A 26,131-nucleotide genomic window follows, 5' to 3' on the forward strand; every position below is an offset into this window, starting at 1 on the left:
GACCTTCTGATTTTGTTTCGAAAGAAGTCACATTACTTTACTCTCTAGAGACACCCTACCACCCATGTCAAACGTAAAGGGAGGCCAAAATTATTTTTTAAAATATGGGGCCAGTTTACGCGGACCTCTCACTATTCTATCCCGTAGTTGTTATTTATCATCAACATAAATAACGAATAACTCTACCAATAAACACTTATTCATCAAACTAGTATACTTACCCGCGCGATGCCCGGATCGTTTCAAAGGAAAAAAGAGGGAAAAAAGATATTAGAAACAGATATAAATTGTAGACTACATTTAGCAATCACATTCAGAGGAATTAAACCAAAAAAACAAATAGATGAATTTAATCGAATTTTCTCTATAAAATTGTTGACAGGGACCACCAATTATCAAGAGATGTTACATCATACTGGGGTAATGCTGCACCAGTACTTGGCTTCAAAAGGAATAGTCCACCTGAGAATACAAAAAAAATTGTCTCAAGTTGTGATCAACAAAAACAAAAAATAGTTAAAGATATGTATAATCACAGTAATTAAGACATCACCTTCAGTTGTGTTGTACTTTCAATCAGAAGTATATGAGCACATGAGCAAGTCAATCATGTTAGTCGATGATACAAATGAAGACTCATATCGATAACCAAAATCCTAGAAATACCTAATCCTTGTTAGCAGAATCAATATAACAGTTATAAGTATTAGATGAAATGCATACATAAGAACATTAATTCTCATCAAGATTATGTGTCAATTACTGATATAGCAGCCATCATGTTGTTCCAATCGAAAACATCTTCATTAGAAGCTACTTATTCCTTTGCAGTTGAGGAACATAGTTCTCTGTTACATACTTAAGGTAAGTTATTGCTACCCGTAGAAACAGATGTATATTACAAACTATTAGATGAATTGATCGGTAAAACATTTGTTCCTCTTTCCTCTTTAATATTGGCCACCCTAGCGTGTGCTGTTAAATTTAGTATCTAATAAAAAAAACTAATAAGGGTATGTCATGCTGTAAAACCAAGTATCAACAAAGGCAAAAAAAATAATCTTACCCAGCTATAAGGCAATAAAAAGTTCTCTATTTATTAGCAAAAGACAACGATGTGTTACATTACTTGAACATGAAAACTTCAAGGCAAAGACATTAAAAGGAACTTCCATCTTATGCACTCATGTAAAGATCAAGGTTAAAATTTGTCTCAAATTCAAAAGAAAATCAACATAGATAATCAAGAAAAGAGTATTCTTACATTCCCCAAAAAGGGGTCTCAATCCAAAAGCATAGCAACACCTCAACTCACAATTGGTTGTACAATATTATATGTATCTGCAACAGGAACTCATTTGCTTCAACATGTAGACTATTAAAAATAAGATTATTGCTTTATAATCACAACAACGTAAGACCATAAGTAGAATAGCTGTTACTTATTTCCAAACCGCTTAGATTCTGTTTAAAGTTTATTTTAAACCCATCACATACATCATAGCATGTTTTTTACGTTCTCGTCTCCTTTTTCGTTAATTTTTGTATCAGACTTGTTGGTGCATTGGTCATGCCAAGATATAACAGTCCTAGCCGATTGGTTCTAATCATCCGTAAATAATATTAGAAGGATCCATGTTTGGTATACGCACATCTTCATTATTGATTAACCATTTAAGATGCAAACATATCTAGATAGGTAAAAAGCATAGTTATACATGGTGCGTGTAAGATTTCGAAACACATTCTTTCCTATTTTCCATCCAAAAAGTCCTATAGTGGGAGGCTATTATCCCAAGGGGGGGGGGGGGGGGGTTCCTATAGTTTGGAATTTTCAAAATATTTTCAATTATAAAGAATTTCACATTCTCAATAAATAATCAGAATAAATATCAAATAAAAGTTTATAACTCTCTAACAACACAAGATGGTGATAATACTTTATGATGCGATCATAGTTATGTATTACCTAATTGAATCCAACAAAGTGAATACAGAATAAGCAAACACAATGTTGTTGTTGACGAAAATAATCTTATCCATGGTAATAATGGCAAAAGGTAGCGTCTTTCCAATTTCAAAATAGTAAAAGATCAATTATATTCTGAGTACTGTACAAACTACTAAAGAAGTTTAAATTTTTTTTTCTTCATAAATCATCAAGAAATATAGATACAGACGAAAGAGGAAGGTTGCCAGATGTCGAAGAGAGGAGGAGAACCAAAGGGATGGAACTGTCATGGATGTGTATGAGAGCCATGGAATCAAACTGCTTGCTTAGGTTTAAAGTTTATTTTATGGTAATTACAACAAAAATTTGATAATTTATTTTTGGTGGGGGTCAGGAATGATCTTCTATGCAAAAATCCTTACTTAGCCAATAAATTTGCAACATATTAATTCATTACAACCATACGTAGCACCAGAACTCCTAGAGAGCAACTATGTACGAAGTAGATTAAATGTAGAAGAATGTTTACCTCAATCATCCCCAAATAGCACAAAGTTTTATTTTAAGCAGAGCCAACACAAATCACATAGTCGCTTTAATCTTGATCGCTTCTCATCCTTCAAAGTAGCCCGAAACGCAGCAAATAGAACCTCTGCAATAGCCAATATGATGGACAAAAAATAGCCTGGAAAAATCATCCCCGGAAGTATGCTCAAATAGGGAATTACCATTTTCTTAATAAACCAAGCAATAATCAGCAAAAACATGCTATTGTTCCACTTTTAATCAATGGTTTAATGAAAAAATAAATTGCATAAATTTACTTCGTTGTGGAAAAAATCATCGAGCAACTCTTGAGAGAATTACTAAAACAGTAGCTCAACTCCATTATCCTCTTCTTGCAACTCGAATTCTCCATGCTAGTTCTATCCATGGACAATCTCTTAACAGAATGAGCATCAAGTGCTAATACCACATATTGAGAAATAGTCAATATGTAACGTGCAAAAATGAACACAGTGCAACTAATACAAAAAATACCACTGAGTATTTTTTATTGAAAATTAAACTTTAACAGCATCGAGTCATTTCCGTCATCATAGTATGGTACGTAGAAAATGTATTATTTGTAGTATAGTACGTAGAAAATATCCTAGATTGAAAGATCATGTAAAACTTCTTATGGTTGTTGAAGGTTTCATTTGTCCTTTCTATTTCAGGGCAACGGGTGATATGCTTGCAAAATTGTATCTTTATGACAACGATTGTTGACATGAGCTGAGTGGAGGCATATTTCCTCTGAGTATGCAGCTTTTGCAGACTTATGCCTAATTAACAACTTGAAAAGTTCTGGGCAGTAGCTGAGATATTTTAAGGTATTGCGTCTTTTAAAGAAAAATTTATCCTTGGCTTTTCCCTCCCAATCAATCTCTTCTGCAGTCACAAGGAGAATGGAACTATATAGTCATGAATTAGTAGCAAGGGTGTCAATTATTTTTTGTCCAGAATTATGGCAGAAACACTCTATTATATGACTGTAGTATATTAACAAATATGTAAATAGTTCAAAATAGAAGTAAGTCTAAAGTTTAAATACCTAATCTTTTCATCCATCAAAATAACCTCAATTAAAAAAGGACTATCAGGTCTGTCGCATTCGAGAACTGCAACACTTGCGATGCACACTTGTTTGTCCATAATCATAAGAACACACAGAAATCTTCACTAAATCAATTCTCAAGATGCTTACTAACTATGTGACGATCTTCTAGTCATCTTAAAGCATTTATGTTTCTCATGCACGTTTATATGGAGAAACCTTTCTAAGATTTTGAGCTTATGGATGTACTTACTATCCCAAAGGCATAAGGTGATAGAATTGAAGAATTTTTTTAAGTAAGTTGCTAAAATTGAAGATGCTAGAGACCGTTCCGTTATCTACAATTATTTCCTCTCTAATTAATTTATATATGTAAAAAAAGGATATTTTGATTTTTCGAAAATTCTGGCCTTACGCTGCAGGGCAAAATAGGCTCTTTCAGACTCAACAATTAAACCCTTTGATTGGTAAATTTTTTCTCTGAATCAAATGCAAAAATTTTGCATTTAAACGCATATTACGCAAAGAAAAACTGAAAGTAATCTAGACAGACCATAATATGTATCATCAACAGCAATAGTGGCAGCGAACAATATATGGAAACAGATGCAAATGGGCACAGAACTTTTGAGAATTGATGAGATTTCAACTTTCAAAATATTTTCTCTAATCTCTCAAAAAATCTATTCCTTATTGATAGAAAGAAGATAATTACAATTCAAATGATAGAAAGAAGATAATTGCAATTCAAATACTGATTTGTTATGCAATTCTAATTTTGGCCATACCAGAAGAAAGAGAAAAAATATTCTGTGGAGTTCCCGTGTCTCTTTGTGGCTGAAAGGTACCCGTAAAGGAGGCAGAATCTCGGCGTAGTAGAGGATTGATCGGAGAAGAAAATGGTTAGAGTTGAAGAGGATCTTGGAGAGCAGTTATACGGATCCCGTCAGTTATATGACGCTTTGTTTTCCTACAATTACTGAGATCGTGCAGATTGTGGGAATTGGGATGTGAGTGCGTGTGGGTTCCTTTTTAGTTTAAAATATGGTAGTATTTAAAAATTGAAAAAGAATAGAGTTATATGTGGTGGTAACTTCTTCACAATATAAAATGGAATCGGCTTTTTAAAAAGAGAAAATTAGTTTTACCTAAAGTGTAGTAACTAATTACCTAAACTGTAACTACTTTGGCCTGAAATTGCTACATGGCAATTTATGCATGCTGACACTTGGCAAAATCTTATGGCTGACTTCTTTCCTTTTAAGTAGATATAGTTGTGAAGAAGGTCGTAAAACGTGTTTTGTTTCTTTGGAGTTTTAACACTCATGGTTTTCGCATTAACCGTTAGGTCGCACCCCTAAATACAAGGAATGCTAAAATTATTTTTTAAATGAGTAGAATCTAAGAGCATTCTTGATTGGTTGGTCCCCTTTTCACAAGCTTTCCAAGAACTTAGTAGAAAATATTAGGAAAATAGTTTAGACCATGAAACTTTGCATTTGAAGTACTAAAAGTACGGTAATGTACAATGATTGAGTGCTATTAGTACCATTTTGAAACAATTGAGGGGTCGTTTGGTAACCATTTTAGTGTAAAACTTATCCTCAGATTAGTTATACCTCAAATCTAATATGAGATAAAGTTAATCCCAATTAATTTTATTCCCTGATTATTATTCTTATCGCATGTACCAAACGACCCTGAAAGTCTAATAGTACTATATAGAGTAATTTATTGGAAAATTGATAGACTATGCTTCAGAGACTACCATCAAGTTGTTTTCAGTTGACAAAAGGAAGCTGACAGATTTTGAAAAGGCTGCATGATCAAGATGAAAGCGAAAGAAGAAAGAATTCTAATTCTTGTGATAATCAATTCATGAAAGCTGAATCTAGGATCTCAGGTGACATCTTCTAAGAAAAATGGTTTGATTGCATCTTGAAGGAGAAACTGTCCCTTAAAGAAGACTGATTATATAGAGTAATTTCCCTATCAAGCATATGACTTGTGTAAGTATTGGTCCTTGATACCAACCACAGTTATCGTTGTAAGTATATCTTCATCCTTAACCAGAAGTTTTTGGTTCGACCTTTGGTTATGTAATCGTCTTTACTAGAGAACGCTTTACCTCAATATGAGATTTTTCGGTGTAAACTCGAATTTAATTTGGCCCAAATATATACGATGACATAAGATAAAAAACACAACAAAAAAGAAAGTATTGGTCCTTGATTTATAGTATGATACGTGCTCCAAGAACGTGACCTATACTATTCATAATATATGATTTAATAACTTTTTGGAGTCGAGGAAGGGGGTGGAGGGACACTTTTTTCTTTGTTGAAGTTGTCATATGGTCCATGACTTTAATTAGGTACACACCTACTACTGTATTTTAGGGCCAGACGTTTTACAATCTTTTGATGGGGACCTAGTAAAGGTACTCTGCATGCCACTATTCTGGAAATCCCCACAATGCAGAGATCAAAATAATTAAAAATGCATTGAAGTTCAATAATCGGATATGGTTTTACTTCTATTGCAATAAAGACGTAACCCAAGTTCTACATTAATGTTTCAAGTGTATAATATGTTAGGGGTGTCAATGGTTAGGTTTGGTGAGTTATTTTATAAATTTTATACCATACTAAGTTTTCGGTTATTTCATTTTGTATAACTAAAATCAGACTTTTCGAAACTGTCCCAATCATCTCGGTTTCTTTTCGGCATGGGTACCGTTCGATTAATTTTTCAGTATTTTTAATATCGTCATGCAAGAGTCGCTAATCGAAATTAGCATGTGATAAATGTGTACTTGCATAGAACTTTGGCAAAACTATCTAGATTGTTTTGCTATTTTAAAAGTAGTGATAGAACATGAAAGGTCTCCAGAATAGAGATTCATCTCATTATTCTTTGGTAGCGTAAAATAAGTTAAACAAAGACAAAGAGAAATATAAATCATACGAGTGTAAAGATACTAATCAAGTTGGGAAGCAAGAATAGAGCTTATTAGAGGATTATTATCCGATATGATAAATCTAAATCATACGAGAGGAAAGATATCTAATACCTTGTGGCTTGCTACTGAAGATCGCTAGAATACCTAGTGGCTTGCTACCCGATATGTTAGAACTAATTTAATTTCGATATGAGTAGTAGAATAGATTTGAATGTTGGGACTTTGGATATTAATTATTTGATCACTTTGTAGCCATTTTCATAATCCCAAGGCTCAAGAAAAAAAATTAATGCTTTGTTACTTTTTAAACTTAGTATATAAAGTATATTTTTCATATGTAAATTTATTCGGTACGATTCGGTATTTTTTCGATTTACTTCTATAAAAGATAGTACGGTTATAAATTTATATAAAATCTTATATTCTTATTAAAAGAAATCTAATATTCGGTTTAATACGGTTCGGTTCGGTCTTTAGTGGAGTTTTAAAGATCCATTGACCCCCTTTAGATGTTTAACAATGGGAGTGATTTGTGTTAGCTTACATCTTCTTTAACTAGATGGATTTTCCAAACTTTTCACATCCCTATAACGAAAAAATTAGCCTTTTAGTATACACTAATAATGTAAGAGAAAATTAGTGAATTCTCATCGTCTTTCCTATTCGGATCAAACGAATAGAGAACTAAATTGTGTTTTTGATTGGGAAACTTACACAAATGTCCCAAATAAATCTCAACTTACCAACCTCTAGCCATTAGTCATAGACTTATTAAAACTAGCCAACAAAAATTGAAAAACCAAATAATAGGGTTCTTTCTCTCAAAGAATCACATGCAAAAATCACCTTCCATATTTTAAAGCGTGATTAGCAACACTACATACAAGACGGAAAGACAATTTCATGGATGAGGTAGCAAATAAGGTGATAAAAGTCAAAAATATATATAATATTCCAAAAATCTAAACAAAAAAGGAACTTTTTCAATGGGTATAGTTGAAATTCATTGAAAATATACAGGTAAGTTAATATACAAAATTTGAGGAAGATTGGAGGTGATTTGGAATGGTTTTGTAAAAAAATTCGTAATTAAATCGAGTTCAAAAAAGTCTTATGCGACACATGTATCAAACATGTATCACGCATGTATCTCATACACAGGTATACATGAATATACATGTGATACATAATTGATACAAATATGATACATATGTGATACACAAATGATACATAGTGTGATACACATCATTTTTTTATGTTCAGTTTTTACTTCGAATTTTCAATTCAAACCAACTCAAAACTTCACCAAATCATCCCAAAACTTAGATTCAAGCTCCTTAAGTTGTGCCCAATCTATTCTAATAGCACCCACTCAAAACAAAGTAAAAATTTGATTATTTTTTGCTACAAATAGCTAATTGGCTAATTTGGCTAATATTAATAATATTTTATCAATTGGCCAATATTTATAATGAGCTACTTATAAATGGACATAGCTAGTAATTTCCCTTTTTGATTTGTCACTTTCAGGATTCACTTGGAACCGAAAAAATCCGTTTAGTTCCTTTTTGTAATGATCCTACCTATATATATGCCATCGAACAGAAACAAAGAAAATCTTTGTGAGGTGGGCAAGATTCACGAATTAATTTCATTGATTATCATTTAACTTTTACTTTATTATATTTAAGTCATTGAATTATTTTTATAAAAAAGTCATTCGACTTTCTTGAATATCACTTAAATATTTTTTTATTACAAAAAATTGCAAATTTCTTTTACAGAGCTTAAAATGTAAAATCTAATTAACAAAGCAATCAAGCCGCCAGAAGGAAAAAAAAAAGTTCCAGTATAACATATAAGGGTCATAAATAGAATTAAAGAAAATCGAGGGACTTCTGCTATCTCAATTATTACTGACCCGTCAATTGGTGGAAGTAGATGTCCTCATTTTTCTTATCGCTGGCCTACTTTCTTTCTAGTGTTAAATTCACTACACACACTCTCTCTAAAGAAATCAAAAAAAGGAAAAAAAAATTCAATATGTTTAATTAGACCTCTCTAATTTCCATCACACGTACCTAACACCAAATTAGTTTATTAAACAAACAAATGCCCAGAGAAGAAGAAGAGAGAAGGGAGACTTTTAAACGTAAAAAATAAAAGACTCTCAATTTTACCTTTTCAATCATCTATCCTCTTAAAACAGTAAGAAAAACAAATCTCAGGTAATTACAAAAATAGTCACACTTTCTTTCTAATCCATTTCTTTTACTGTGTCTTGACAGGTGTGGGCAGGTCCGGACCTAGCTTAGTAGTTATGGTTCACATTAATGTAGTAGTTTTTGTCCGGACCTTATATATATACATATATATTAAGAAATTTATTATATATCTTTAAGTATTTGACTGTAAATCTCAAATTAAGGTCATTGTAAGAACTTATATTCTGATTTCTGAAAATCTTGGATCCGACTTTGAGCGTGGGGTCGGGGAGGATATGTTGTGAGACTAGCACTAATAAAAATCTCTTTATTCATATTCCCCTTTTGTGCAGTGGAGTTTGCAGAAAACTTAAGAATCTGACAAGAAGGCAACTTCTCAAAATCATTCTCTCTCTCCCTCTATATTACTTTTCTTTCTTCATCTTTTTATTAAATTTATTTTCTGTTTAGTTTATTGTTGAAGATCCTTCATACATTCTTCATATATTTGTCAGAGTAAGTACAAATTTTATTTTTCCCCATACTTAACAAATCTCCATATTTTTCTCTTAGTTGACACATCATAGTCAAAAGCCGTCCTCAATCAAGATTCATCAAATATAGTTTCAAATTTGAGCTGTTAATTATATATTATAACTCTTAGTATGCTATTTTCTATGTCAAAAATGTTTGCCATCTATAGAATATTGCATGGATTTATGATAAGCTTCTTCTCTCTTACTTTCTTTCAGGTTCCATCATCAGTACTATCTGCAGGTGAGTTCCAAATTTGGATGGCCTAAGCTTTCTTGAAATAGTTTCATATATTGGAGAGAAAAAAAAAACGATTTTAATTTCTTGATTGGTTAAGCATTTAAGAGTGAGGTAAGATTTTTATATATAGGTGCTGAAATCTATGGCGATGTACTATCAAGGGAGCTCAGAAATCCAAGCTGATGGTCTGCAGACACTTTATCTGATGAACCCTAACTATATAGGCTATACTGACACTCAACAGCAACAGCAGCAACAACAACAACATCTTCAACAAGCAAATATGTTCTTCTTGAATTCCGGAAACGCGGGGAATTTGCCCCACGGGCAACTTCCTTCGCAAGCCCACACGCAACACTTCGTGGGCGTTCCCCTTCAGACAAGTACTTTTCAGGATCCGAGCCGCCCCTCGGTCCACGAAGTTTCCGCCTCTCATCATGGCCTTCTCCAGCGTTTGTGGAGCTCTAATGGCCAAAATAGCGGTGGTGGCGGTGGAAATGAAAGCCAATCACATATACCGTCGGTACTGAACAAGCTAGCTCTTAGAGAATACTTTATTTCTTAGTATTTAGCGCACTCCGATCCATAGTTTTTTAAAGGGTTCAATTGATTTGTTTCAGGCCGTGGTTTCTCCCAATTCTGGCGGAGGCACAACCACGGACTTTGCCTCCCAATTAGGGTTCCAAAGACCAGGGTTGGTATCACCGACGCAACAACATCAAGGTCTTTCTCTAAGTCTTTCCCCACAACAACAACAACAGATGATCAATTTCAGGTCTTTTCCACTAGACCACCATGAGATTTCACCGCATAACAATCATCAAGTTGGAATATTATCATCACCGTCGCCGCGAACAAATACTAATAACGATCATATTCGAGGATCAGGGGCATCATCTTCTTCATTTTCTAATGGAATGATTGTTGGTTCTAAGTACCTAAAAGCTGCACAAGAGCTTCTTGATGAAGTTGTTAATGTTGGAAAAAGTACCAAAGAGGTTGGGGCCAAGGAGAAGGACGAATTATTAGATAATGAATTAATGCCTTTGGGTAGTGATGTTGCTGCTGCTGCTCCTACTAGTGGTTCAGGTGAAAGTAGCAGCCAGAAAAATATTGTTGCTGAGCTTACAACTGTTCAAAGACAAGAACTTCAAATGAAAAAGGCCAAACTTATTAGCATGCTTGATGAGGTAATTCTATCTAATTCATATTATATCATATTTTTTAAGTCTTTTTTTCCTTATCTCTTAATAAACGATCAATATCAAGTTTCTTGAATTGGTTGGAGTTTCGTTTAGGCAAATCAATTCCATGATCCAAAAATTTGTGTTGGCGGAGCAATAAATCTACTTACAGGCAGAATCTAATCGCTTTTGCCGAGACCTTATATTTGTATTACAAAATTCACTTAAATATATATAAATAATTTATCCAGAATTGTCTTTTTAAAAATTCAAAACCTATAAACCCAAATTTTTAGCTCCACCTTATTGTGTACCTTAATGGTTGAGAAGAAAGTTTGGCCTTTACTTTCATTAATTCTAGTTACTCCATTTGTTTTATTTGTTTGGATTTTTTGGGAGATGGAGGGGTCAAGTTACTGTTGATTCATACTTGCAATAATTGTTGATTTTTCAAAGGTACAATTTTGTTCATGTTGAAGCTAAGCAATTCCATTAAAGAGTCACCAATCACGTTGGTTCTGTGTGATATACAAAATTGACGATTGTGTGGTTCTAAATTTTCTTCTGCGGGTCCAACTAAAGTTAAAGATAAGAAACCTATAAGGTCTTGTTAAGTTGACAAAAATCAAAGCACGTGTCCTTATTCATTTTTCTTTTACTTTGAACCTTTCAAGGTAGGAAATATTCTTACCTTTCAGTTGAAAATCACTTAATTAAAATTTCCCCCCTCTAGAATATTACTTGCTCATCATGGTTAAGAATCAAAAGAAGACAATTTGGACACAACTTCAATTTATCAAATAATTTGCACAAGGTTGTTTTATTATATATTTTGTCTATTATTTCAATCCCAACATGTAATAGAGAATTAAAATTGACAAAAATTACAAATTTTATTTCAAGTGAAATTCGGTTAAAGATACAATTTCGACTTTCAAATACTCTTTTTCAACTTTAACTTCTAATACTCTGTTTTTTCTACTTCAATTAAATATTATCCAAACAGGAATAGTCCACTTGTTTTAAGTTTATCTTGAAGGATATTTTTTTAACTTTGGATTTGGTTAGGTGGAGCAAAGGTATAGACAGTACCATCACCAAATGCAAATAATTGTTGCATCATTTGAGGAAGCAGCAGGAATTGGATCAGCAAAATCATACACTCAACTTGCTTTGCATACAATTTCGAAGCAATTTCGTTGCCTAAAAGATGCTATAACTGGACAAATAAAGGCCACAAGCAAAAGCTTAGGAGAAGAAGAAATTAATTTGGGAGGTAAAATTGAAGGATCATCATCTAGGCTAAGATTTGTGGATCATCATCTTAGGCAGCAACGTGCACTCCAACAGCTAGGAATGATGCAACCAAATGCCTGGAGACCTCAACGAGGTTTGCCAGAAAGAGCTGTCTCACTTCTTCGTGCTTGGCTTTTCGAGCATTTTCTCCATCCGTAAGTGCCAATTACTCGAAAAGCTTGTACATATTCTTTGGATGATCTAATAATGTCATAAATTTATATATAACTTTGAAAATGGAATTTAACGATACACGCTGATAATATATAAGAATTTTTACATTGTCAAATTATTTATAAGGTAGTGTTATTTAATTATTCGTAATAAGTGGAACTTATAATTTGAAAAATACTGCAACTAATCTACTATAACTAGTAAAAATTGTACTTATAGTATAAATTTTTTTTTATCGTGTATCCTCAGAAATAAATTTCGATCTCTAGTGAAAACCATTTTATACCACGTAGAAACATTGTAAGGAATTTCAATTATAATATATAAGTAGAAAATCTTCTTTGAAAAATCATATCTAACGAAATTTTCTTGGAAATTGACTAGTAAAAATCTTTTGCTTAAAGTCATTTATCTAGAGAAAATTAAAATGAAACCTGTTTTTTCCACCCTCCAAACTGGTAGGACCGGTGATGTAACTACGAAATTTTTTTTTTTTGGTCGTGCAGGTACCCCAAAGATTCAGATAAAATTATGCTTGCTAAGCAAACAGGGTTAACGAGGAGCCAGGTTCTTGAAAATTCCATTATCTTCTCTTTAATTTTGCTAATAACCTCGTAAGTTTTTTAATTAAGTTATTGAGTTTGCAATCTTAAAAATAAGACAAATTACTTGTAAAAATAATATGGTGGTATAAAAATTCCTTATATTGACAGGTTCTTGAAACACTTTCCTCTGTCATGAAAGTACGTACCACTTCCTAATTAAATGCATGAATTGCAGGTCTCCAACTGGTTCATAAATGCTAGAGTTCGACTATGGAAGCCAATGGTGGAGGAAATGTACTTGGAAGAAGTGAAGAATAATCAAGAGCAACATGGTTTAGAAGAAAACTCAAACAAGAATGAGCCTAACAAAGAGATGTGCACAAAATCAAGTGCTCCACAAGAGACCACTAACCTTAGAAAGGATAAGCAAATTAGTAGCATATTGCAGGATGCTTCTCCCACAGAAATTTCTAGTTCAACTATTTCAACATCTCCAACTGGTGGCTCACTTCCAGCTCAAGCTGCAGGTTTGTTCGAATATAACACTAGACTCTCCCTCCCTCCCCCTCTCTCTCTCTCACACGCGCGCACACACACACTTACACACAGACACACAGCTACTACATCAACTTTTAAACTTGAAGTTACATGCATGAATCATACTCGACGAACAACCTAGGATGACTTAGTCAATACTATAAAAGAGTAGCTGCCAAAACAAGCTTCCCAAGGTCGCACCTGTCCCCTCCTCTTGCACTTTACTTTGATTATCAATAAACAAGGTAGGGGTCAATGCCAAACCTGTCATCACCACGGGAGATGAAAGCTCGGGTCGATGGATAATTAAAAATAAAAGTTCGCACCTAAGATCCGAAGGAATTTCTTGAGAACTAACTGCATACCTGAAGTTAGACTCTCTCTCTCACACACATATAGCTACTACATCAACATTTAAACTCGTCGTCACATGAATCATACTTGATGAACAACCAGGATGACTTATTCGATATATACACTTTAAACATCTAGAATAACTCACAAGAAAAAAGAACCTAAACACCGTATTAAAATTTACTATATTAACTTATATACATCGATAATGTAAAGAATTTTTATTCTACCAGTGTTAATTTACTTGTTGTAGCAGGTTACTTGTCTTATTTTTCAGGTTACTAATACCATAATTAGGGGCAAATACATAGTATTTGGTACGGGTCTAACCTCTATATTTCTATTATGAAATATACTTAAATGTGTAAGAATATTTAGGTCGGAACGCATCGTTGGTCCGGTTGTTATTTTTTTTTTAGTTGAGATCACTGTAGGAACCCATAAACTCCAAATCTTGGATCCGCCTCTGCCACGAAGCATGAATAATGTCTTACTGTAGTTATCTTTAAAACAACCTGACAATATAAAAATTCTTTTATATATATAGGTCAACTAATCTCATTACAATTAGTCTCTCTTAAATTGTGTGTGTATGTATTGAGACACATTATCCAACAAGTTTCTCTTAACAGGTTTCTCCTTCATTGGCTCACTAAACATGGAGAACAGTACTTCTGAAAGGAACAACAAAAAGGCAAGAAACGACATGCAGAATTCTTCAAGTAGTATTCTCTCAATGGAGACGGAAATGAAAGCCGGAGACAGGAGCAAAGGGGAAAAGTTCAACAGCAACAACAGGCAGGCAAGAGATCAGAGCTACCCTCTAATGACTGCCTATAGTACAATGGGAGAATTTGGAAGGTTTAATCCAGAACAACAAATGGCCACAAGTTTTCAAGGAAATGGTGTTTCTCTTACATTAGGGCTTCCACCTTCTGAAAACTTAGTCCTCTCAGGGAGTCAACACAACTTTTTGCCTAACCAAAACATTGGGATTGAAATGGGAAGAATTGAAACTCATTACAATAGAATGAGCAATCCTCAACCTTCTCATCCAAATATAACCTATGAAAACATTGATTTTCAGAGTGGGAAGCGATACGCGGCTCAACTATTACCAGATTTTGTTTCTTGATACATATGATCTCACTCATCACTCCCTTCCAAGTCTCCAGAAAAGTTTTGCAGGTAATATTGGAAATATATGAATGCTCTGAACCTCATTGACAATGCTAGGGGAAAAAAGTTGGGACATTAAAGTACAAGAAGTTTGAGGACATTTTCAAGTACATCAAGTATAAAACAAGGGAGTTGAGCTTTAGTCATATATAGGTAAAATTTAGTTAGTGTATAGGTTATACTTCCAGTTTCTAATGAAGATACAATTATTTTTGTTTTTTCTATTCAAATAGCTGGCTAGCTTGGATTATTTAAGGATGTTGCTGCAACAAATAGAAAAATCTCAAGGAATGTAAACTATAGTATGTTGTAAATCTGTGCTTGTATATTGTCTTAATTTGCATATATTTAGATAAATTTTGCATCTAGTGCTACATTTTTTTTGGGGTTTTTCACTCGGTGTCAAGTACTCGCTTTGAGACCCGACTAACTAATCAGAATTCGTGGAAAATTTCACTTTTGGGGGATAAATGCTCGTTGCCAAAAGGCTACTTTAGTATCGTATATCTTTTCATTGTCAATTTTGCAAAAATATGCCTTTCTTTAGATTGTATCAAAGCATCCTCATCATGCTAGAAGGAATGCTATAAATATTTATGCAAGAGCTAGGATGATATAAACCTACCCTGTGTAGGAGGCAAAGTGGAAAAGCTTTTTGTCAATGTGAATTAGACAAGCTGTGCTCTCTTTCCTAATCAAGAGATTAACGTCTACCCATAATTATAAACTAGATATTTGCTACGATCATAAATCGTTAGCACTTTTTTGTTGAGTTTAGTTTTTACATAGTAAGTTTAATCCTTATTGAGTTTAATCGTCTTATTCATTCTCAAACAGCTTTAAGAAAGAATGATCAACTAGCTAGCTTACTCTAATTAGTTCTCCACTTTGCCGTGCTCTGTACATGCGCTTCACAAAAGAAACGTTATTATCAATGGTTTTGAAAATATGGTGTTATGATCCGATAGGTTATCTTATGATTTAAAACCAAATTCTATGTTCCGAGGCCTTAAAAACTTTATTTTATCACTCCTCGACTTGCGGGCGTAGTCCGGGCGTGTTTCCGAAAAGCTTTTGTTTTGAAAGTTGATAAAAATAGGATTTTTGATTAAAAACTTCATTTGAGTTGACTTCGGTCAATATCTTTGGTAAACGAACCCGGATTCGTGTTTTGACAGTCCCGGTGGGTCCGTAACGAAATATGGGACCTGTGCATATGTCGAAAATCGGATTTGGAGGTCCCTAGCCCGAGTTATGAATTATTGTTAAAAATTGAAATCTCAAAAATTATTGGTTTTTAAGAAAAGTATTGATGTTTGATCTTGTTGGTATCGGGCCTGTATTTTCGTTCCGGATCCCGGTACAAGTTCAATATAATATTTAAGACTTGTCTGTAAAATTTGATGAAACACGGAATTGGTTTGACATGATTCAGACGTCCGCTTGAGAAAATAGAAATTTCAAAGTGTTCTTGAGAATTTCATTTGATTTGGTGCTAAATTCGTAGTTCTGGGTGTTATTTTGGCGATTTGATCGCGCGAGCAAGTGAGTATGATGTTTTAAGACTTGTATGCATGTTTGGTTTGAAGCATCGAGGGCTCGGGTGAGTTTCGGATAGACTACAGAGTGAAAATAGGACATAGAACAATGCTGGTGCATCATATTTTGTTGTAGGTCTCAGACCTCGCAAATGCGAGGTCAAGCATCGCATTTGCGACCACTGTTGGGTTCGCAGTTGCAATCCACTCATCGCATTTGCGAAGAGTGGCTGGGAAGGCCAGTATTTGCAATGCGAACAATGTTTCACATTTGGGAGGGGGAGAAGGGGAAGGCAGCCTTCGCATTTACAATTGCGAGCATTTCTTCGCTTTTGCGAAGGAAGCAGAAGTGTGAGAGACCTCACAAATGCGATGGTTTTTTCGCATTTGCGAAGCTCAGGTCGTAAATGCGACATCTACAGCTGTGTAAAACCTAACTTAGACGGGATTTTTGCTCATTTCTCAAAATTTTCAAAACAAGAAACCCTCTAGGCGATTTTCCAAAGACCATTTCTTCCCCAAATCATAGGTATGTGATTCTTAACTAGTTTCTTTCAATCTTTCACTTTATTTTACAAGATTTCAAGCTAGAATCTAAGGTTTTCATGGTGGAATCGGGAATTTTGGGTAGAAACTAGGGACTTCGAAATTTGGGGATTTAGACCTCAAATTGAGATCGGATTCCAAAACCAATTGTAAATCCGGGCTTGGGGGTGAAAGGGTAATCGGGTTTTGATCCGAATTTTGGGTTTGGACCAAGCGGGCCCGGGTGTTGAATTTTGTTGACTTTTTCAATAATGGCCTAAATTGAATTCTTATCGATTGTGGGTGATTCCTAAGGATTAATTTGAAACGTTTGATTGGTAATTTGCTAGATATTGTTGGTTTGGAGGCATGTTTGAAAGGCAAGCTGTGACAGAGCTTTGAGTGGCCTTTGGAGCGAGGTAAGTGTTGTGTCTAACCTTGACTTGAGGGAATTAGGAACCCTCGAACTTTATGTTATGTAAATTCAATGTGAGCGGTGTATATGCAAGGTGACGAGTGCTTATACGCCACCGAATTATCTGTTTTCCCTGATTCATCATTTTTACTTAATTGGTTTCCTCCTATCTTAATTGTTACATGCTCTAAATACTTTCCATGCTTAATTGCTACGTGTTAATAAATATTTTCTTTTGTTAATCATGTTGGCTCTTTTCATAGTTTCCCCTAATCCCTGCTATTTGCTTATTTGACTTGTTTGTACCTTTAAACTGCAAATTGCTGGTTTGGTCTCGCTGTGTAGTATTATTTGTGTAGATTCTATATTGAACAAGGTTCCTTTTCTTGGTTCAGTTTGGTATTTATTCATCGTAAAGGCCTTGTGATTTAGCCTGTTGATTTGACTGTGTACATTGACTATTTGGTACTGATATGGTGGGATAGGGTTGCACGCCGCAACAGGTAGAATAAGGATGGATGGTGAAATAAGGGTGACTTACGATATTGATATTGACATATAGTGGGATCGGATTGCGCGTCGCAACATATATATATATATATACATATATATATATATATATATATATATATATATATAGTTCACTGTTATTGATATTGTTATGGTTGAATAAGGGAGGATTATGTGTTGTCTGGTAGGATCGGGTCGCACGCTGCAACAACCTATATGTTTCATTTTCTTGAGCTGCGTTGTTTTCCAGTATCCTTATTTGAACCGTTAGAGATTGGTAATTTCGGACAACACTGGTTTATTTTTGAGGTTGTTGTCATCATTTCCTGTTGGCTGTTTAATTCTGTACTGTATTTCAATTATTCTGTCATAATTATAGACTGCGAGGTTTTAGCGTAGGTGATCCGCCTTAGCCTTGTCACTACTTCGTCGAGGTTAAGCTCGGCACTTACCAGTACATGGGATCTGTTGTACTGATACTGTACTCTGCACACTGTGCAGATTTTGGAGACGGTCCCAGCGACGGTTATTAGCAAGCTCGGATCAGACATTCGCGGAGACTTGAGGTACGACTGTTCAGCGCCCGCAACTCCTGGAGTTCCCATCCTCTGTATATTTAGCTGTGTACTTTCATTCGAACAACTTGTTATTTATTTCAGAACCTTATGTGTATTACACTAGTAGTTCGTGCACTCGTGACACCAGGTTCAGGGAATTGTAATAGATATTTGGCTAGTTCAGCTTCCGCATTGTTACTTTAAATTTATTCAGTTATCTCTGTTCTTCTTTATTATCTAATTAAAACTGTTAAAATGAGTAGATTGTTCTAACATTGGCATGCCTAGCAAGTGTAATGTTAGGCGCCATCACGGTCCGGATGGTGGAAAATCCGGGTCGTGACATATGTGACCCCGAATGTGTTGTTAAATCTCATAATTTGAGATATATTTCGAGTCGAGTGAGTTTTATCCCAACTACCTTTTGAAGATTTCATATTAGCGCTATTTTTATAGAGGCGCTTAGCTAACTTGCTTAGTAAACTCCATTACATTTTGTAGTAGAAACGAAGGTCCATTAATAGTATTCCATTCACCTTCCTCCCTGCCCCTAAATGGTTATCACTATTAGAAATACGGCAAAAACCGATCAAGAAAAACCGACCAACTTTGGCCTGTAAAAAAACTGGCCAAAAACCGATCAAAGTTGGTTGGTTTTTTAAAATATTTTAATTTTTAAATTTCTTTTTTACGAAACCGACCAACTTTGGTCGGTTTTCTTTGCGCAAAAACGCGAAAAACTATTTTTGAGTCCCGCAAAATTTATTTTTCAAGAAACCGACAAACTTTGGTCGGTTTTTGCAATTAAAATAAATAAAAATTAATATTAAAAAAACCGACCAACTTTGATCGGTAAATTCGGCCGGTCATTTTAAAAAACCAACCAACTTTGGTCGGTAATTTTATTTTTTAATAAAACCGACCAACTTTGGTCGGTTATGTTCGTGCGAAAACACAATTAAAGAGTAAAAATAAATAAAAAAGACAATCTTAAAACAAAATGCACCAATGGTCTAGTGGTAGAATAGTATCCTGCCACAGTACACACCCCGGTTCGATTCCCAGACGGTGAATCTTTTGATTACATAATTAAACTACAGACCAACTTTGGTCGGTGTTTTTTTTGCAATATTTTTTTTTTGAATTTAATTTACCGACCAACGTTGGTTGATAATTTCCAACCAACTTTGGTCGGTATACTAAAGCGACCACCAAAATACCGTCCAAGCGTATTTGGTCGGTAATTGGCCATAGCCGACCAAAGTTTGTCGATTTTTTTGGTCGCTAATTACCGGATTTCTAGTAGTGCATAACCTTCTTATACTAGGTGCCATATCCAAAATACAAAATCTACATTTTAGGTTTTATAGGCCGGAAAGGATATTGCTTGGCCAAAGTTGGGAATAAAATATATGAGCCCTTATTATTAGTTTAATACTGCGTGCATGTGTTGATAGGTGAAATATAATTAACTATTGACTTGTGATAGGAAGACGCTCTATATAAATTGAGACTAACCTCCTTTTTCTAGTTTTATAGAAAATCCTTATCATATTGCACGTCTTCCTGAATGCATAAATTATGATTTGTTATTATGACCCATCTTCATCAGTTGTGATAACTAGTGGTCATAGAAGTTAATCTTAGGCTTATATAGTCAATTACTATAAGGAAATAACAAAGGAAAAAAATAATAATACTGCAATAATATTTATGGCGAAAATACACTAATTGGCTTGAGTCGTGCTAGGCACTGTCCTAAGAAACTATTTCAGCAATGTGAAATGCTTTCCCAGGATTAAACAAGCCTACCTCTATTTATTTAGAGGATACATGAATCATCAAAATTAAATAATACCAGCAAGTTTGGTATAAAACGGAAGGAAGAAAATAATAACAAGAGATAATGATTTTTTCAGTAATGGAAAGAATAATTGTAGTAATGATTAGCTAAAGAAGAAAGCAATGATTATCTAAGAAAATTGTAAAAAGATCAATTTTGTTGATGTCTCTTATAGATGAACAACAAGCTATTTATAGAGATGCTACGAGTCTTCTTAAATTGCCAAGTGTTTTATTGCATGAAAGATGGTAGATTTGCATGGCCACTTGGAAATAGATAAAACACTTATAAAATAAAAAGACACATGACTATGTAAAATTTTGAAAATACTCCCACAATCGCCACATATTTTCAAAATTTATAGGAAAAGGATAAAGGAACGGAAGAATTGACTTGCTGGATTTGCATGGTCCAAATGTAATGGGTTTGGTATCTTCTCGACTATGAACCAAACTTAGACCAATAAAACGTAACTCACAGAATTATTGGTGAACTATAATATTTTTATGAACCAATAATTCTTATTGTTAGTTAGAGATTTTATCAATCACATTTCGACCTTACAATTTTGTTGTTCAACGCGGTTTTGCGCCACTAGGCCATGCGTGTTCCTGGTACATGAGAGCTCTAGAGACTAGGCCGAATCTCATAGGAGTGGCTCCAGTCCATTCTCATATAGGTGAATTCATCAAGTGTATACTGCTTTTATACACACCATCCATAAGGAATATGAATTTCATTAAGAGTTATAACTCATCCTCATAATTAGTAGCAGTCAAGCACTCTTTTAGTGCTTCAGTATCACTATTTACTTGTTATTACCCATATGAATCTACTTCATGGAATCTCCAATCACATAGGATGGATTACCATCTCTATTGACAACATATTGGTCTTAACCCCATCTCTCTTGAGGTTTGAAGAATTAATTTTCTTCCCATAGGTTTAGTAAGATGATCGGCCAAATTTATCTCTGACTACACATAGTCAATGAAAATTATTCCATCACTCAACAACTGTTTAATGACATCATATCTCAATTCCATGTATCTACTTTTACAATTATTAAATTTATTCTTTACAATAGCTATTGCCGCTTGACAATCACCATGCATAGACACAGGAGCCAACACGTCCTTTATTAAATTAATTATGAGGACCCGATAGATCATCCTACGTATTAGAACCTAATTCTGTACTTTGAAGCCTTAAAACCTGACTTTAGCCCTCCTCGATTTGCGTGTATAGTCCGGGTGTCTTTTCAGAAAGCTTTTATGTTAAAAACTGAAAAAATATAAAAGAATTTCCTTAAAATCCATTTGAGTTGACTTCGGTCAACATTTGGAGTAAACGGACCCGAATTCGTATTTTGACGGTCCCGGTGGGTCCGTGTCATGATTTGGGACTTGGGCGTATGCCCGGAATCGAATTCGGAAGTCCCTAGCCCGAATTATCATATTTTGTTGAAATTTGAAAGTCTAAAAGTTTAAGGACTTTGAAAGTTTGATCAATGTTTGACTTTATTGATATCGGGTCCGTATTTTGATTTCGGAACCCGGTATAGGACTACTACTATATTTATGACTTGTCTGTCAAATTTGGTGAGAAACGGAGTTGGTTTGACGTGATTCGGACTTCCGGTTGATATTATAGCAATTCTAAACTTTCTTGAAATTTCATTCGATTTTGGTGTCCCATTTGTAGTTTTAGGTATTATTTTGGCGATTTGATCGCACGAGCAAGCTTGTATGATATTTTTGGACTTGTGTGCATGTTTGGTTTGGAGCCCCGAGGGCTCAAGTGAGTTTCACATAGGCTACGGAGTGGTTTGGACGTAGAACTGCAATTTTTGGTGACTGGTGTCTGATCTCGCAATTGTGAGATCAGTGTTCGCATTTGCGGACATTCCTCAATCCTGGCTCGTATTTGTGAGCAAATACTGCAACACCCACCCATCGAGCAGGGACGAGTAAAGTAACTACTAGAAGCAAATAGGCTTTATCTTCGCATTTGCGAAGAGTAACTGGGTCAGCATGAGTTCGCATTTGCGATCAAGAGGTCGCAATTGCGGGGAGGCCAGAGTTCGCATTTGCGAACACTTCATCGCAACTGCGATGAAAGCAGAGGTGCACGGACTTCGCATTTGCGAGGTGTTCTTCGCATTTGCGGGGGTTCGCAATTGCGAACCCCTGGTCGCAAATGCGACATCTGCGATTGAACAAATTAGGGGTTAGACGGGATTTTTGTTCATTCTTCAAATTTTCAAAACAAGAAAACCCTAGAGTCGATTTTTGAAAGAACCCTTCTTCTCCAAATCATTGGTAAGTGATTATAATCTATTTTCTTTCAATATTTCATTACCTTTCTTAAGATTTCAACCTACAATCTAGTATTTTCATGGTGGAAATTGGGGGTTCGGGTAGAATTAGGTATTTTTGTGAAATTGGAATTTAGACCTCAAATTGAGGTCGGATTCCAACACAAATTACATAACCAGGCTCGGGGTGAAATGGTAATCGAGTTTTGGTCCGAATTTCGGGTTTGGACTAAGCGAGCCCGGGAGTTGACTTTTTGTTGACTTTTTCAATAGTGACCTAAATTAAATCCTTTGCAATCGTGGGTAGTTCATAAGGCTTAATTTGAATTGTTTGGTTGATAATTTGCTAGATTCTATTGCTTCGCAGGTTTGTTTGAAAGGCAAAGTTGTTGTTGAGCTTTGAGTGGATCTTGGGAGCGAGGTAGGTGTCGTGGTTAACCTTGACTTGAGGGATTAGGATTTGTTTGTCTATTTGCTACATGTTTAGATGTTGGGTACAACGTATATGTGAGGTGACGAGTACTTATGTGTTATTGTTGGGTTAAAGTTTGCGGGTGGGACTTGTTCCTTGAAATTTATTGCTATTTTGATCATGTTATCCATGCTTAAACTAGTTACTATTTAATTGATCATTCTTACCACGTTCATGGGCTTCTGTGAAAATTGTGTGTTATTTCTAAGGTTGAGATTGGTATTGTGGAACCATTGTTGATGTAAGACTTATTCTTGTTGATTCTATCTCCCTGTTGTTACTTGTTCATTGTTATATGGTAAGGGAGAGTGTTAATGCACGAAGGGTGATGCCGTGCCATGCCGTATGTGAGTGTTAATGCACGAAGGCTGATGTCGTGCCTTATTGTTAGAGTTAATGCACGAAGGGTGATGCCGTGCCATGTTTTGAGAGTTAATGCACGGAGGATGATGTCGTGCCATATCTATTGATTTATACTGAAAGTGAGAGTAAAAGCACGAAGGGAAATGCTGTGCGGTATCATTGTTTCATGGTGAGGTTGAGAGCAAAAGCGCAAAGGGTGATGCCGTGCAACTTTCTTTATTGTGCTTATTCGTTTTTACTGGCTAAAGGCATATTGACTGTTCTAGTTAACATTTCCGTTGTATTTCTCGTATCATGTACCCCTTTAACATGTCCCCTCCCAATAGTACGTGTTTAGCTTTTATTTGTTGTTATCTTGTACATATATTGTTATCTACACAGGTTTATTATGTGGGTGTCTTGTCATAGCCTCGTCACTACTTCGTCGAGGTTAGGCTCGACACTTATGAGTACATGGGGTCGGTTGTACTCATACTACACTCTGTATTTCTTGTGCAGACTTTGTTACCGGCCCTAGTTGTTCGTGAGGCGTAGGAGCTTAGATTTGCTCATTTGGAGACTCGAGGTAGATCTGCTAGCGTCTGCAGACCTTGAAGTCCCCTTCTATTTTTCCTATTTTACTGTTTCTTTTCGTTCAAAACAGTTTGTATTTCTTTCAGACTCTATTTGTAGAAAATTCTAGAAGCTCGTCAGTTGTGACTCCAGATCCGGGTTGTAATAGATGTTATGGGCTTTTATGTTATTCCGCGCTCAGTTTTAACTTCTATTTGGCTTAATTGATTTTGTTATTGAAATTAACTAAAATTGGCTTAAAGAATACTCTAACGTTGGCTTGCCTAGCAAGTGAAATGTTAGGCGCCATCACGGTCCCGAGGGTGAGAATTTCGGGTCGTGACGGGAATATTAGCTAAGAAGTTTCTTAGCCACTCAACCTCAGAACCAGCTAACTCCAGAGCTACAAACTCCGATTCCATAGTCGATCTAGCAATGATCGTTTGTTTAGCTGATTTCTACGATATTGCACCACCACCAAGGGTGAATACGTAACCACTAGTGGATTTTGTCTCATCTGGATCAGAGATCCAGTTTGCATCATTGCACCCTTCTAAAGTAGAATAAAATTCATTGTATAGGATACCGTACTTCATTGTTCCTCTCAAATATTTCATTAGTCTAGCTAATACAGACCAATGCTCTTTATTGGGATTATGAGTATATCTACTTAGTCTACACACAGCATAGGCTATATCAGGCCTTGTCAAATTTATTAAATGCATCAGACTCCCAATAATCTGAGCATATTTAGGTTGAGCAACTGGGTCACCATTATTCTTTTTCAATTGAAAGTTAGCATCGGAAGGAGTGCTCACAAGTGTGACATTAAAATATTCAAACTTCTTAATAAGTCTCTCAACATAATGGCTCTTGTGATAACATTATGCCATCTTCACTCCTTATAATTTTAACTCTCAATATCGTATTTACCTCACCCAGATTTTCATTTCAAAATTAGAAGACAAAAATAATTTAGTACTATACACAATATTTAAACTTGTACCAAATATTAGCATGTCATCAACATACAGACATATTATCACATAATCATTGTCTACCACTTTAATATAAACACATTTATCTATCTCCACTGGAAAAAAACCGTCTCTTAGTAATACTTGTTCAAATTTCTTATATCGCTGCTCAGGAGCTTGTTTAAGACTATAAGGAGATTTAATTAATTTACAAGCTTTATTTTTGTCACGACCCAAAATCTAACTAGTCGTGATGGCATCTAACCCAACTCTCTTGGTAAGCTAGTTAACAATAATCCAGTTCAAATGATATTTATTAAGAGAAAGAATGATAATACAACTAAGCTATTATAAAAAAAAATTCCATGAACTGGTAGTACAAGTCATGAGCTTCTAAGATTTAGAGTTTGCAAAGCTAGTATAAAATAATTACATCATCTGTTCGAATTATACATAAACAAATGTTTCATAAGTCAAGAGCTACCATGAACAAGAGGCAGCTATAACCGAAACGCAGGTACGTCTTCAATGCTAGCTCCCGTCATACACAACAATGCCAGCATCCAAATCTGCACGCAAGGTGCAGAAGTGTGTATGAGTACAACCAACCTCATGAACTCAATAGGTAACAAACCTAACCTTAGGTTCAAAGTAGTGACGAGCTGGAACAAAGGTCAAAGTCCAACTCTAATAACCAGTAACAGTTCATAACAATATAATAAAAATGGTACACGAAGTAACTCAGAGATATGATGCTCAGCTTATTAACAATTACGGAAAATAGGCATACTTTTCAAGTATAACAGTAAATCCTAAATCTTTCACCGAAAAGACCAAAAATAGGAGTAAGTTTAAAAATTGTGATTTTTCCCAAAAACTTCCAACAACAGGTAAGATGTTTCATTATCAAGTGGCATGAGGAAAGTACATCTCTACACTTACATGTCAATGTATGCATGCCAATTGTAATACAATGCAGTGGTAAAACCATATGCATACACTCGGTGTATCAATGCACTCAGTCCTCCCGATCACTTAATCCTCACAATCACTCAATCCTCCCAATCACTTGGCACTCGCATTTAGTAGGTACCTGCGCTCACTAGGGGTGTGTACAGACTCCGGAGGGGTTGCTTCAGCCTAAGCGCTATAATAAGCCAATCATGGCATAAATTAATAACATCTGCTGCAGCGTGCAGCCCGCTCCCATCATAAATCAATTATACTTGCTGCAGCGCGCAACTCGATCCTATCAATATCCTCACAATCAGGCCCTCAACCTTACTTAGTCATCAATCTCTC

At 35.1% G+C, this 26,131-nt stretch overlaps 1 protein-coding gene and 1 long non-coding RNA gene across 2 annotated transcripts; one reads left to right on the forward strand and one right to left on the reverse strand.

Moving 5' to 3' along the window:
* Nucleotides 282–4,544, reverse strand: LOC109235066. Its single transcript, XR_002069307.1, has 5 exons — nucleotides 4,340–4,544; nucleotides 2,481–2,636; nucleotides 1,265–1,341; nucleotides 554–656; nucleotides 282–462 (listed from the first exon to the last, which is right to left on the reverse strand). It is a non-coding gene; the product is annotated as an uncharacterized LOC109235066 (long non-coding RNA).
* On the forward strand, nucleotides 9,033–15,128 carry LOC109234518 (BEL1-like homeodomain protein 1). Its single transcript, XM_019400542.1, has 8 exons — nucleotides 9,033–9,233; nucleotides 9,470–9,494; nucleotides 9,622–10,014; nucleotides 10,112–10,681; nucleotides 11,744–12,126; nucleotides 12,652–12,712; nucleotides 12,926–13,217; nucleotides 14,214–15,128. Exons 3-8 carry the CDS (start codon nucleotides 9,634–9,636, stop codon nucleotides 14,714–14,716), a joined length of 2,190 nt encoding a protein of 729 aa, XP_019256087.1. The 5' UTR covers nucleotides 9,033–9,233; nucleotides 9,470–9,494; nucleotides 9,622–9,633; the 3' UTR covers nucleotides 14,717–15,128.

Source organism: Nicotiana attenuata, chromosome 11 (genome assembly GCF_001879085.1).
Source record: "Nicotiana attenuata strain UT chromosome 11, NIATTr2, whole genome shotgun sequence".
Classification (NCBI taxonomy): Eukaryota; Viridiplantae; Streptophyta; class Magnoliopsida; order Solanales; family Solanaceae; genus Nicotiana; species Nicotiana attenuata.